At 45.5% G+C, this 13,226-nt stretch overlaps 1 protein-coding gene across 2 annotated transcripts in view; it reads right to left on the bottom strand.

Moving 5' to 3' along the window:
* Positions 1–13,226, bottom strand: part of LOC147432665 (vacuolar protein sorting-associated protein, putative (DUF1162)) — a 303,484-nt gene that overhangs the window by 267,343 nt on the left and 22,915 nt on the right. The window contains exons 2-4 of one of the 2 annotated variants that reach the window (XR_015185566.1): positions 10,129–10,216; positions 7,099–9,560; positions 6,458–6,718 (exon numbers count right to left, since the gene is read on the bottom strand). Coding sequence is in view for 1 of the 2 variants with exons in the window: in XM_086492512.1 (XP_086348638.1) it covers positions 7,099–9,560; positions 10,129–10,216 (2,550 nt within the window). In the remaining variant the exon portion in view is untranslated. The remainder of the gene's footprint in view (positions 1–6,457; positions 6,719–7,098; positions 9,561–10,128; positions 10,217–13,226) is intronic. The other variant, XM_086492512.1, reaches the window with a different exon arrangement.

Raw genomic sequence — 13,226 nt, 5'->3', positions numbered from 1 at the left:
TTTTGCTTGCTGCGATCGCACGAACCCAAGTTTACTTGGGCGTGGAGATTCCTAATCTTGTTTTGTTGAAGAGTGATAGGAATCCCAAGAAAGAAGGGCTTGTCCAGCCTCCCCTTGTGTCTCTTTTCACTCATTGAGAGCGGACCGTGCACTTAGCGACCGGCCAATCGACGTGAGGTGGAAAAAAGCAACCTTGGTGTGAGCGCAAGGCCGCCAAGGGGTGCGCCCGCAGAAAAGGGTAGAACTCGGGTGAAGAGAAGATCCTTCTCCAACGCGATTTGCAAGCAAAAGAAGACCTCAAGAACCTCAAGAACCCTGGATTCTCACGAATCAAGGACCTCAAGACCCTCAAGAACCCAAGTTCCTCGTGAACTTCAGAACCCAAGACCCGCAAGAACCCTAGTTCCTCGTGGACTTAAGAACCCAAGACCCCAAGAACCCACGATTGCAGAATGATCATCACTCAAAGCGGATTGGATACTTCGCTTGGAAGTGATGAGCATGAGAGAGACGAAGAAGAATTTTCCCCACCATGAGGTTTTTCAGACCCTTCCCCATCTACGACAAAGATTGCACTAACTCCTATGGAGGAGTTGGACCAAATAAGAGAAGCAGAAATAAAAGCCTACTAAGAAGATATGGCAGCCATCGAGCGTAAGTATCAAGACATAATGACAGCCATAGCGCGTGAGACCAAAGCACTACAAGAACAGAGTGACCGACAAAACAAAGAGTTCTTGCGACTTTTTTCTCAAGTGCAGGCGTACTTTGCACAGAATCACGGAAAGGAGACTGTCTCAGTCTCTTCTTCTCGAAAGCATGATACACAGGATTTGCATGATTGTGTGAAGCATGATGATGATTTGATTGACAATGACTTGCATGATGATTTGAAGGACAATGATAACCATGATGATTTGGATGCCAATGATTTGGATGACAATGACAAGCATGATGATTTGCATGATCAAGATGTGATTTCTCACAAGCATGATGAATTGCATGAAGATGATGTGACTGTTCACAAGGATGATGTGTTAGTGGATGCTTTTTCTAGCGAAGCTAACCTCGTTGTAGAATCGATCAATCACCAAGAATCGATATTGGCTTTCGAGTCGAGGTCCAAAGAACCCCCACAAGACGATTCGATCATTCAAGAAGAAGCGATCTTGGCTCTCACGCTTTGGTCCAAAGAACCCTCATAGGAAGTACTATGTGTTCTCATGATTGATACGCACGCATTGTTCGAGTGTTTCATTCGTGAAGGTTTCCTGTATTTTAGTCAGCATCGTTATATGATCCCTTTTCCTAGGCATGACATATTGTATGTTGAGCACGTTTCTCTCATGGATGAGCACGAATGTATGCGGATTGTTCATGAAAAGTTTGTATGTCAAGAAGTCACATTCCATGTCTCTTCCTTGGCATGACACAGTTTTTGAACGAGCACATGATTGTATGAGCACCAAGCATGGGCATTTCCATTGTGATTTGCCACAATTGATTGATTTTGATCAAACAGAAAAGATTCGACCTCATTGTTTACATGTTTGATGAACGGGTTGTCACTCCGTCTCTATGTTCATCTACATTGCATACACACTCTTTAGAGAAGACAAGATTTTTTTCCTTCACTTTACATGGAATGGGTATGTTCATGGTTTTGTGTTGGAGATGGTTTCAGGAATTTTCGGCTATGGAGATTCTTGGAGACAAAGGAAGCATGACTCTAGACGAAGTTGAAGCAAGAAAGGAGATTCAGAAGATTTTGTGTCGCTTTCGGCGCGGCCCAAAGAAGCAAGCGTTCCAGACCTTTATGAAGTTCAAGTACCGCACGACCCACACATCAGAGTGGGCCGGCGAAGAGTCCCTTCCAGGATTCCGGATGCTGTTGGCGATCTCCCTCGACGCCATACAGTTCGGTACCAATACCTCACTTTGAAAAGGAGGGGATGTCACGTGACACATCCCAACCCTATGTGTCCGTCGACAAGCTACACCATAGCAGGGTTCCCGTCAGTCAAGTCAGTTTAGATTAGCAGTGATCTGGCACTTTGTGAGTCTATTCGTAGACCGTGCATGCCCAGTCACTTAGCATAGATGCATATCCTCTGGTTGCACACAGCATGATCATCGGAATTCCCATCAAAACCCATTAGTATCAGTTCGGGGAATTTTCTAGTGCATTTAGCCTATTTTCCTATTTATTGGGATTTTCACTTATTATTTTTAAGTGACTTTCCAACAAAAGTAGGTAGGGCAATTTTGTTAAGTTAATATATAAGCAAACCCAAGTTCACACTTTCTAGCAGAAGAGGCAGAAGGAGCTTCCCGCTCAACAGGCAACTTCTCAACAGTACCCCCCCTCATGACCCCTCATCGCCATATCTCCCATCTCTCCCTTGGCGTTTTCCCCACAGCATCAGCCTCGCCGTCGATTGGCATTGCTAGCGACTTCCTACAGGCATTCAATCCAGCGTTTTCATCGCCAAGAAACCCCATTTTCAGCCAACGTTTTCTCATGCAAAAACGCCAACAACCCTCAGCTCTTCCCAGTGTTTTTCAGCCCGTCAAAAACGCCAACAGATCCTCTGTTTCAGCATAGAAGGAAACGCAGATTTCAGCCCTTACAAACGCAGATTCTTAGCCAAGGAACAGTAGCAAATCAGCCCCATTCAATTGCAGATGATCCCCCAAGTTTAGCCCAAGAAAAACAGTCCATTTTCAGCCTTGAAACAGTCCAAGAAATTCAGCATCTAGAAGATCTCGGATTTCCGCCCAAGTCGTCGTCGTCGTCATCGGCATAGTTCCATTGCATCAGTCCATTGCATTAGCATTGTACACCTTTGTGCAATCAAAGATTAGACCACTCTCGCCGACGAGAGTGGGGCCTTCGGAGGAGGGTTTTACAACCTTTCGGGTGTCGTATCTCTTCTCTCTCCTTCTCTCAGTCTCATTCACTTGCGCGCACAATATCCACTCACTTTGTTCGTGACCACAGCACTCTACCACAGCACTCTACAAGACGGAAAGCTCTCTCTTTCCCTAAGAACGAAAAGGAACCTTGAGCAAATAAAGATCACTAATCTTGAGAAAATACAACCTTCATTCCGCTGCACCTAACATAACTCCATCAAAAGTCAAGTTGGGATTATTTGACAATGAGACCACCAATGTTTCCCAAGAATCCAGTAGAGTCATCAGCAAGAAGATAGCTTTGAGCTTATCATCAAAAGGGGGCAAACCTGAATCTTGTAAACTGAGACAGAGTGCCTGTAAACAATGACAAATGCTCTGCAGCGCTCTTGGACTCATCTAACTGCATGCCAACAAGTTTCTGCATCAAATGCACCTGATTAACTGGGGTCATATTCTCATACGAGCCTTCAATTTCTCCCACGACTCAAACGCATTGACAAGACCCTTGAGATCTACCAAGATTTCGTCAGGGACGGCCATTTTAATGTAGGTAATGGCCTTCTTGTTCAATGTAAGCCATGCTACATCTGACATATCTTCTGGCTTCTCTGCTTCAAGTGCCCTGTCATAATCTTTAAGAAAGAGGATTCCTTGAATCCTATCCTTCCAAAGATCAAAACCTGTTCCCTCAAACCGCTTGATCTCGAAGAGATTCTTAATGTCAGAGGAAGTCGATGCCATAGTTGCACAAACAAGAGGACTTAAATGCAGAATATAACCTCACCGCAATGTGCACATCAGCTCCAAAGTGTCACAGAAGCAATTTGAGCCAAAACTATGCAAGTTTAGGCAAGAAGAGCAATTTCTGAATTTTTTGTGCAAAAAATTCAACAAGCAAATGTTTGCCCAAAAACAACAAATGTTGTTGTTTTTAACCTCAAAGAATGTACATAATGCAAAAACGCAACCTTTGGGAGCGTGTATGGACAAAAGCCCCAATTTTTAGTATAAAAGTGCAAAAAAATGACTCGAAAAGGGCATTTTGCATCCAAAACTTGCTTAATACTCGGGAATTACAGCATTTAATACTTTCACCAATCCAAATACATCAAATGTACATTTGCATAAATCTGCATAAATCTGTAATTTGCTGTAAAAACCTGTTTTAGAACCTGTTTTTCAGCAAATTTGGTTGATTTAGGGTAGTAGGGACCAAGTACAAGTGTTCCCACAACTTAATACATCATGAGAGAACCTGTACTTTGCTGTAATAACCTGTTTTTGACCTGTTTTTAGGTCAAAAACAACCTGTTTTGGGCTGCTTTGGCACTCTAGGTATCCCCAGTGACCCCGGAAGCACCAAGTACAAGTGTCCCCACAACTTAATACATCATGAGAGAACCTGTACTTTGCTATAGTAACCTGTTTTTTACCTAAAAACGGTCCGTTTTGGGCTGCTTTGGCACTCTAGGTATCCCCGGTGACCCCGGAAGCAAGGGGTTCGCGATAGAAGTGGAGATTGTCACAAGAAAACACCTTTTGCTTGCTGTTTAGCCACCTACGCAGGTCCTTGTGAAACCCTAGGACTCTAATACCGGTTGAAAGCACGAAGCAGAGGGTACCGGTAGGTGCACAACGCGATGTAGTGCAGGATTGGGGCAAGAAGCGCGAGGCGGAGTGCAGCACAGAGAAAGCGCTAGGGATCAAAGCAGGGAGAGAGAGAGAGAGAGAGAGAGAGAGAGAGAGAGAGAGAGAGAGAGAGCTCACGTTTTTGGGGAAAACTCAATAAGTGAGTTTTGGGTTTTCCCACTTTTGTTATAAGTGACTTTAAAAAAATGTGTCCACGTTCGTTCACATTGAACCTTGGACAAAGTATAAAAATGTACAAAACGGGGTCATTTAGGCCTTTAACCCAGCACCCCCGAGGTCGTGGGCGTCTGGATTTGCCTAGCTCAGTGGCTCGGTCAAGCAGCATACCTCTAGTATGGGTGGGCCCTGAGATCTGCTGTAATGACTGCTCCTCTGGCTCTCCTTTGGCTGGTGTAAAGAAATCCGTGATTCGTCTCTGAGACTGTCCTTCCCCTGATGTCCTCAGCAAGCTCTCCCTAAGTCTGCGCAGCTCTAGCAGGAACAATCCAAGACATCTCTGATCCTTGTATCTCATGACTCTAGAAAAAGGTCCGAAACCTTCTCTAAACAGGCAGTGGAAGCAGTCGCGTATCCCATAGTACGCCGGGCAATGACATGTGTAGTGCAGCTCCGTCTCTGGCTCTAAGTTACATAGGTGACACAGACACACACACACACACACACACACACACACACACACACACACAGAAAGAGAGAGAGAGAGAGAGAGAGAGAGAGAGAGAGAGAGAGAGAAATGAAATGAAATGAAATGTTATATTAACGTCTTCAAAAGGCCATAATGACCTATGAGACCTGAAAGTTACAAAGTGGTGGATCTGATACAAAGTCAGAGTAACAAAATAACCTAACAACAGTACAAAACAAAGATATATGCTATGGGGTCCTAAGTTGGTCGATGTGAGTCAAGCAAAAACTAAGCAGAAAAATGGGCGGCTTGTTGGGATAGCTGAATCACAAGAGATCTAGCATCGGTCGTTGGCGAATCTCATCAATTTCCTCCATGGTTAGTAGTCTCACCGGGCGTCGTGCATGCCTAGCCAGCATGCTCCGAATTTTCTGTCGTAGCCTCCGTCGATGCTGTGTAGCTCTTCGCAGTCGCTGGCACCTGGATTTCCCCAGTTCAATCGCTCAGTCAATCAGTGTGCCTCTGGTGTGAGACGAGGGGGAGCTCTGCTGTGGGAGTGGCTCTTGCGGCTGTCCCGTGTCTTCTCTGAAGAAGTCTGTGATCCGTCTTTGAGACTGGCTTGCCTCGCCATTCATCAGGCTATCTTTGTGTCTGCGCAGCTCGAGCAAGAACAAACCCAGACATCTCTGATCTTCGTATCCCATGACTCTTGAGAGTGGTCCAAAACCCTCTCTGAACAAGCAATCGAAGCGGCCTCGTATCTCGTAGTAGACGGGGCAGCGGCATGTATAGTGTAGGTCTGTCTCTCAGGTTCCATGTTACACAAGGGGCATGTCCTGTCCTCTGCTGGTACTCCGCTGTATCTCCCAGTCTCAATCCGCAACTGGTGAGAAGATGTGCGTAACTGGCCAATAGCACATCGTATCCCATGAGACAAGTGGGTATCCATGTATCTGGGTCTCGCCACAAAACCATCTTCCGTAAGAGAGAGAGAGAGAGAGAGAGAGAGAGAGAGAGAGAGAGAGAGAGAGAGAGAGAGAGAGAGAGAGAGAGAGAGAGAAATGAAATGAAATGAAATGAAATGTTATATTAACGTCTTCAAAAGGCCAAAATGACCTATGAGACCAATCAGTTACAAAATAGTGAATCTAATACCATGTCTGGGTACAAAAGAACTAGAAAAGAACTAGAAGTGGAACAAAATACTACTACTACTACTACAATCTAAAACTACGTGGGTGTAGCAGCTGATACAATAGGTACCCGGTAAACTGGATGTAACAGTGTGTGAAACAAAGATGGAAGAAATGGTGAGGATCCATCCTCATCTGCACTCTGGATGTCGAGAGAGTATGGCTCGAATCTTCTGTTGTAGTCTCCGTCGATGCTGTGTAGCTCCTCTCCTCAGTCGCGGTCGTCTGTATCTCTGTAGCTCCAATGCTCGGTCGATGAGAGTGCCAGTAGTGGTCGAATGAGTGTGGGACGAGCTCTGCAGTGGTGGCTGCTCCTCTGGCTGTCCCATATCTAGTGAAAAGAAATCTGTAATGTGTCTCTGGGACTGCCTCTCTCTAGCTCTCAGAGAGAGAGAGAGAGAGAGAGAGAGAGAGACTATGTGTGGAAGAGGATAGGAAATAACACAAAGATAACATAAAATCGCACACACACATAAATGTATATACATACATCAATTTTTATTTTTAGTTTTTAAATTTGACTTCGTTACTGTTATACACACACAGGGTACATCACACAACCTGCATGCACCACATGCAAGAGCAGAAATATGTGCATGTATCTGCATGTAGTGTTTGTCAGCATGTGTATACAAGTCAACGTGTTATAAATGCCTCTGAATTGAAAAGAGACGAAAGGATAAAATTTCGCAGCAAGGCACATTAGACTACCTGCATAACGCAAATTTCCAGAGGATATTCAAAGGCCGAACCAATTCCTTATTCTCAGGACGACGCAATGATATGACTGACCCATGAAGTGAGACAATTCCATTGTTGCCGATTTCTTCATGTTGAGAGCTACCTTGAACAACCTCATCACCTTGAATGTATGGGCTAGGAGGGTCCATCAACCACACCTTTCTTTTTCTTGTACCATAGAATGGCTGCTTCAAAGCATCATCACGCTTTTCTGCATGTGAATTATCTTGCTGCACAACGGCAGGCCAAATAGTCAGTTCAAGAAGTCCCAAGTCCATCAGGAGGACAGGTTTGAAGGCAAACCCACCATCTGCAGCATTGCTGCTACTGGCCGAGCCTACAATGATACCAGAAAATTCAATCTTTGGACCTGCTAAAGCTAATGACAGCCATATTTCTTGCTTAAAAACTACACTTGATACGAACTGCCTAAACTGGTCGGCATAAACAACTGTCCAATCACTTCTTGCGCTACAGTTGATTTTTGACTGGAAATCTTCTTCACTGATGGGTTGCCTAGTGACTCTAACAGTATCAAGGAGTTGCACCATCAGCAGGCCCAGCAAACCATAGGTCTCCATATCAATTTTGCAGTTCATGCAGCCCACCGCCAATCTACACATTGTCATGGCAATATTTCTATCTGGAGGAACATGACCATTCTCAGTGCTTTCATACGAACAGATAATAAAAGGCCGTACATTAGTTTCATGAGCTTTCTCTGAAAACCCTCTAACTGAAACCATCTCCTTCCCAAGAAAATTCAGAAAGCTTGACAGACCCTTTTCACAAGAATTAAACTGATTTTTGACCTCTGCAGGTAAATGTAAGTGAGGGGCACAACCACTTTGAAAAAACATGGCGCCGTCTTCAATCAAAAGAATGTGTCTTTTTGAATCAGTACCTGTATCTGGATGCCCAACAGGAAGAGTAACCACTTGACCCTGTAAATGACCACAAACTAATTCAAACCCTAATGCCGTGGCTTGCAGTGAATAAACCACCGAAAGATTTCCAAAAGAGAAACGAACCCCTGGCACGTTTTCCCCCTCCAACAGATTAATGCCAGATGCCCTGGAGAGCTTCCTTCCAAGGTTCCTAACAAAGCACTCTTTTGAACCTATGAAAGTAACTGAGCCCGTGGTGAAGGTGCTGTTGAAATAAGTACGTCCTTCCATATTCTTGGACCTAAGCAATCTGCTCTTGTCCAAAACCTCTGAAACTGTGGGTAATTGAGGTTGCTGTATATTTGGCCCACTAGAGGCCTTGGTTAGATAAAGCCTCCGACCCAACAGCAAAATACTTTTCACACATCTTTGCAAGATCCATTTGACACTAGAAATATTAAAAAATCGCTCAACAAATATACATAAAAACCTGAGAAGGCTCTTTAGCATTCTGAGTAGAGTCCTGTAGAATCTCTCTAGTGCATGCCAGAGAGCAGACACACACGAAACAATTTTGCTGCACAGAGCAGAGCCCAATGGCTGAGGAGTCATCACATGCCTTCTTTTCAAATCTGTAAGCACTTTGCTCCGACCAAGAAATCTAGCCAGAACTATTGCCTCTACTGGCAGCTCTTGTTCCAGGCCAGAGAGATCTTTTTCAACAGAAACCAAGACATGCCTTTTCCCTTGAAAGCCCTTTCTGAAACTCAGCAAACCAATATCATCAATGATGCCCTCTCCTGCTTGAAGTAGCCAGGAAGCGTAAAGTTGTGAATATTTCTGTCGCACCAGTCCTGCTTCTACAGCACTCTTGAACTTCCTCCATGAGCCACCAGTGATCTTCTCAAACGCCCTTTGCCAAAGATATCTAGCACCTGTACATGTGCGTTGCCTTTCCTTAGAAAGATATGCTTTCTGTGATCCCTTTGGTGGACCTTGCAATTGATTGATGGTGAATATTATTGCTTCTGCTTCAGCTAAACTAAACTGAATGACAGTTTCAGCAAACAATGCATCTATCTCATTCAACTCACTGTTTTGAAATCCTGTATATATCGTCACTGTCTTCCACAGCAGCGTGTAATATTCTACAGAAAGCTCATTGGATTTCAAACCGTTCAAACCATTGCTCAGATCATCTGGCTTTACGTGTCCTGACGGCTCTTCTAGCGATGACAACCATAAGCTAAACTTTTCAACAGAACAAATTTTGCAGAGAGAGTAATCTGCCTTATTTGAAACATTAGTCAACCTCCTAACAAAAGCCCCAGCAAGCCCATACCCTTCTTCCACTGTCAAACATTCTAAAGACAAAGAGTACAAACTTTTACAGCAATCAAGGGGGTTTGATTGAAGCTCGGCAGATACATCATGTAGCTCCACTTGAAGTGCTTGCAATACTAAGTTTGTCATGAAGACCTTAAATGTACTGCTACTGGCCCCCCCATTTGCATGGCTTGCAGCAGCTGAATGTACAGAAGCACCCTGCAAAATGAAGACGACGAGGTGATAAAGCACATGCATGTTTACTAACATAATGAATCATGCGGACACGTTCTTCGTTTGATGCTGAACTGACTAAAGTTGTCTGCTTGATGCATTGAGAAATGATATAGGTAACATGCACGTGTCATAGCTAGTAACTCAAAGACTCCCTCCATGAGACAACCGCAAGTTCTTGAATGCTGCCTAGCTACTTCAGATAGTTAATGACTCCCTCCATGACATAGCCTCAAATGCTGCCTAGCTCTAAGTGAAGCTGACACTCTCTACTTCAGATAGTAAATTCGGAAAGATGCTCACTACTGATGGAATAAGGAACAATACTTGCAAAACCGTCAAACTAAACAAGTGCTGACATGCTTATATCCCTTTTACCATTGCATTATCAACATGATTGCGAAGGTTCTAGGTGATATATATAAGAAGTTCTCGGGATTCTGACCTCACCAACTACAAGGTCAGGAAAAATTACTGTTAACACTCTGCTTTTAATCGAGACCAATTTTCCTTCTCAAGCTGTGCTAGAGTAAACAGTTGTTTAGGTGCATACCAGAGGATCCAATGCAGCAATTGCTTCCTTCTTCCGTGCATTAGCAATTTGCTTCTCTCTTTCACCCCAAAAGCTATCATCTGGCGGTCTACACTAACAAGGCAAAACATATTTTGAAAAAGAGTGCAAAGAAAAGAATCTCTCTCTCTCTCTCTCTCTCTCTCTCTCTCTCTCTCTCTCTCTCTCTCTCTCTCTCTCTCTCGCGACCAGCCCTCCCTGCCCCCCTCCCGCGACCTCCCCTGCTGTCGCGTCCTGCCCTCTGCACGCTGCCGCGCCCCTGCTCCCCTACCTTCTGCCGCGCCTCCCCTCACGCTGCATTTGCAACCCTGCCATGCGCTGCTCACCTGCTTCCCCGCTCCCCGCGTAAGGTACCCCCCCCCTCTTTTCTACGCGTAAGGTAACCCCCGCTTTCTATGCGTAGGATGTCCCCCCTTTCTCTACGCGTAGGGTGCCCCCCCCCCCCCCCCCCCCCCCCCCCCCTTCCCCTTTTTACGCGTAGCATGTCCCCCTTCTTCTACGCGTAGAAGGTCGATTTTTTTTTCTTTCTTTCTTTCTTTCTTTTTTTTTTTTCTTTTTTTTTTTGCCGGGATATGGTATTAGACTCCCATTGGTGTATAAGCTTGCTCTCATAGGTCAATTTGGCCTTTTGAAGACGGTATATATCACTTCATTTCATTTTAATTTATTTTGTTTTTCCTTTTTTTCTTCTTGATACCCCCCTCCCTCTCTCTATCTCTCGTCTGCACTCTAATATATCACTTCATTTTATTTTATTTTATTCCTTTTGATACCCCCTCCCCCCTCTCTCTATCTATCGTCTGCACTCTCTCGTAGCTCCACGCTACCCCGCTCGCCCAGCTACCGCGCCCGCTGCTAGAGTGGGTGCACACGTACGCTTAGAGACCCCCTTGACGGACTGCGATCAAGCAGGAGGAAGCAGAACGATAAAGCCGACCCCCTAAAGGATGCCATACAAAAGTGCAAAGAGGAAATGACGGAGGCCACTACCAAGATGAACCGCAAGCTCTGGGGCACAATAAACATACTCGAAGGACGCATGCTGATCCAAGAGACCAAGATAAGTACGCTGGAAGACCGAGTGACGACTCAAGAGGCAGAGATTGCGTCGCTCAAGAAAGATCTCGCCGAAGCCCGATCAAAAAACACGTTGGAAGAGGGCGAACTGCAACCATCAGTAATCAAAGAAATCAACACAATCAAGGAGCAAGTACGGGCCATCAAAGAGGGAGAAGAGCAACACAAAGAAATGACGACTTCTTGGGTGGATGTTCTTACCAAAACTCAACAGAAGGTTGATGAAGCCGAGAAATGGATCAAGGTGGCCAAGAAAGGGAAAGGCAAGGAGTTAACGCCCACGTCCACACCCACTATCATTAATCAAACACTAGAGGAGGAACAAAGGAGACGAATGCGCGCTTTACATGTGAGAATTTGCGGTCTTAAAGACAAAGGCAATGTGGACGAAGAAGTAAAAGAACTCACAGCCTTGATGGGGGTGCAGCCGACGCACACAAGGGCATGGAGAGTGGGCAACATAAAGAAAAATGGAAGCAGTGGAGAAACCTCAAAAGAAAGAGCACTCATCCTCCGTTTTCCCTCCATGGAAGCGAAGAAGTCCTTGAAGAAAAGACCAACTCTTAAAGAGATTGGCATCTTTCTCGGGGATGATCTCACCCTCTCACAGATCGCCCATATGCAGGAAGTAATGCCGGAAATTAGAGCGGCAAGGGGAAAAGGCAAGATTGCCTTTTACCGAGATGGAAAAGTGGTAATACTAGAGCGATGCTCCACATGACGGTGCGAGACTTATGGGACCACACTCAAAGTGGCGGCCTGGAACTGTAATGGATCTATGCATCTTGATGTAGGGGCTTTTGAGGATAGCTTTACTGGAAGAGACATCATCTTTTACTCTGAGACACACCAGGCCCCAGGGCAACCCATGCCTCACATCAGTGGATACAGGTGGGAGACAGCTTACAGACAAGAGACACGCACAGAGCACAGAGGACGGGGCTCGGGGGGAGTGGCAGTGTTATTTAGAGAGGATTTGCAGCCACTGATACATATAGCCCACAGGGATGAACAGGCTAGGTACATGTGGGTGAGATTGAAAGCAGAGACAGGCAGATATCTCTACCCAGCTATTTGCTACTTTCCCCCGAGTACATCAGTTTATGCATCACCCAGAGGACAGTCCCCTTTCTCTATTCTAGATGATGACATATGGGAGTTCTCTAGAGATGGTTACATTATCATACTAGGGGACTTCAATGCTACGACTGCCCATCACCAGGCAGTGTTTTATGATACTTCAGAGGAGATGCTAAGAGAGCTAGATGTCATGGAGACGGGCCTGTCCAGACTATCACACGATGTGGATTATACTGAGTATGGGCGACACCTGATAGACATGGGCATTGCACATGGATTGGCCATCTTGAACGGCCTACAGAGATTTCCTGCTGCGGGAGGTTTTACATGCTTCCCACACAAGCACGGAGCCAGCACAGTGGACTATGTCATGGCACAGCCGAATCTCATCGCTAGTATCCAGGATCTCACAGTTGGGCCCAGACCAGTCGGGGTAGCAGTAGATCATGCTCTGGTGTCGATGACCATCTCTTTCCAGTTCAATGTAGCACACACACCACGGGTAGCAGCCCCTACTCGCTACACATTCACACGGGAGACGGATTCTGTATACATGGACGCGATCTATAGACGCCTATGCACTGAGGACCCGGGGCGACCTTTGGAGGAGCTAACTACTATACTGACACAGACATTACATGAGGTAGCAGCAGAAGCAAACCCTCACACCCAGCCTGAGCAGAGCCGTCGATCAGGAAGCATGCCCCAGAACAGTTGGTACGATGAGGAGTGCCGCCAGACTAGAGCCAAACTTCAGAGGGAGGTGCTTTTGGGGGATGTCACTCACAAACAGTCATAGATGGACTTCCGACGCCTGGTACGGCGGAAAAAGAGAGCTTTCTTGGCTCGACTCGAGCAGGATCTATATCAGCTATTCTTGAGTCAGGACTCGCGGGAGGCATGGCGGCTCTTTCATGAGCAAT

This window comes from Adiantum capillus-veneris, chromosome 20 (genome assembly GCF_014529385.1).
Source record: "Adiantum capillus-veneris isolate H3 chromosome 20, ASM1452938v2, whole genome shotgun sequence".
In the NCBI taxonomy this organism is placed as follows: domain Eukaryota; kingdom Viridiplantae; phylum Streptophyta; class Polypodiopsida; order Polypodiales; family Pteridaceae; genus Adiantum; species Adiantum capillus-veneris.
Note: the sequence above shows the minus strand (reverse complement) of the source record. Positions and strands in the feature narration are given on the sequence as shown.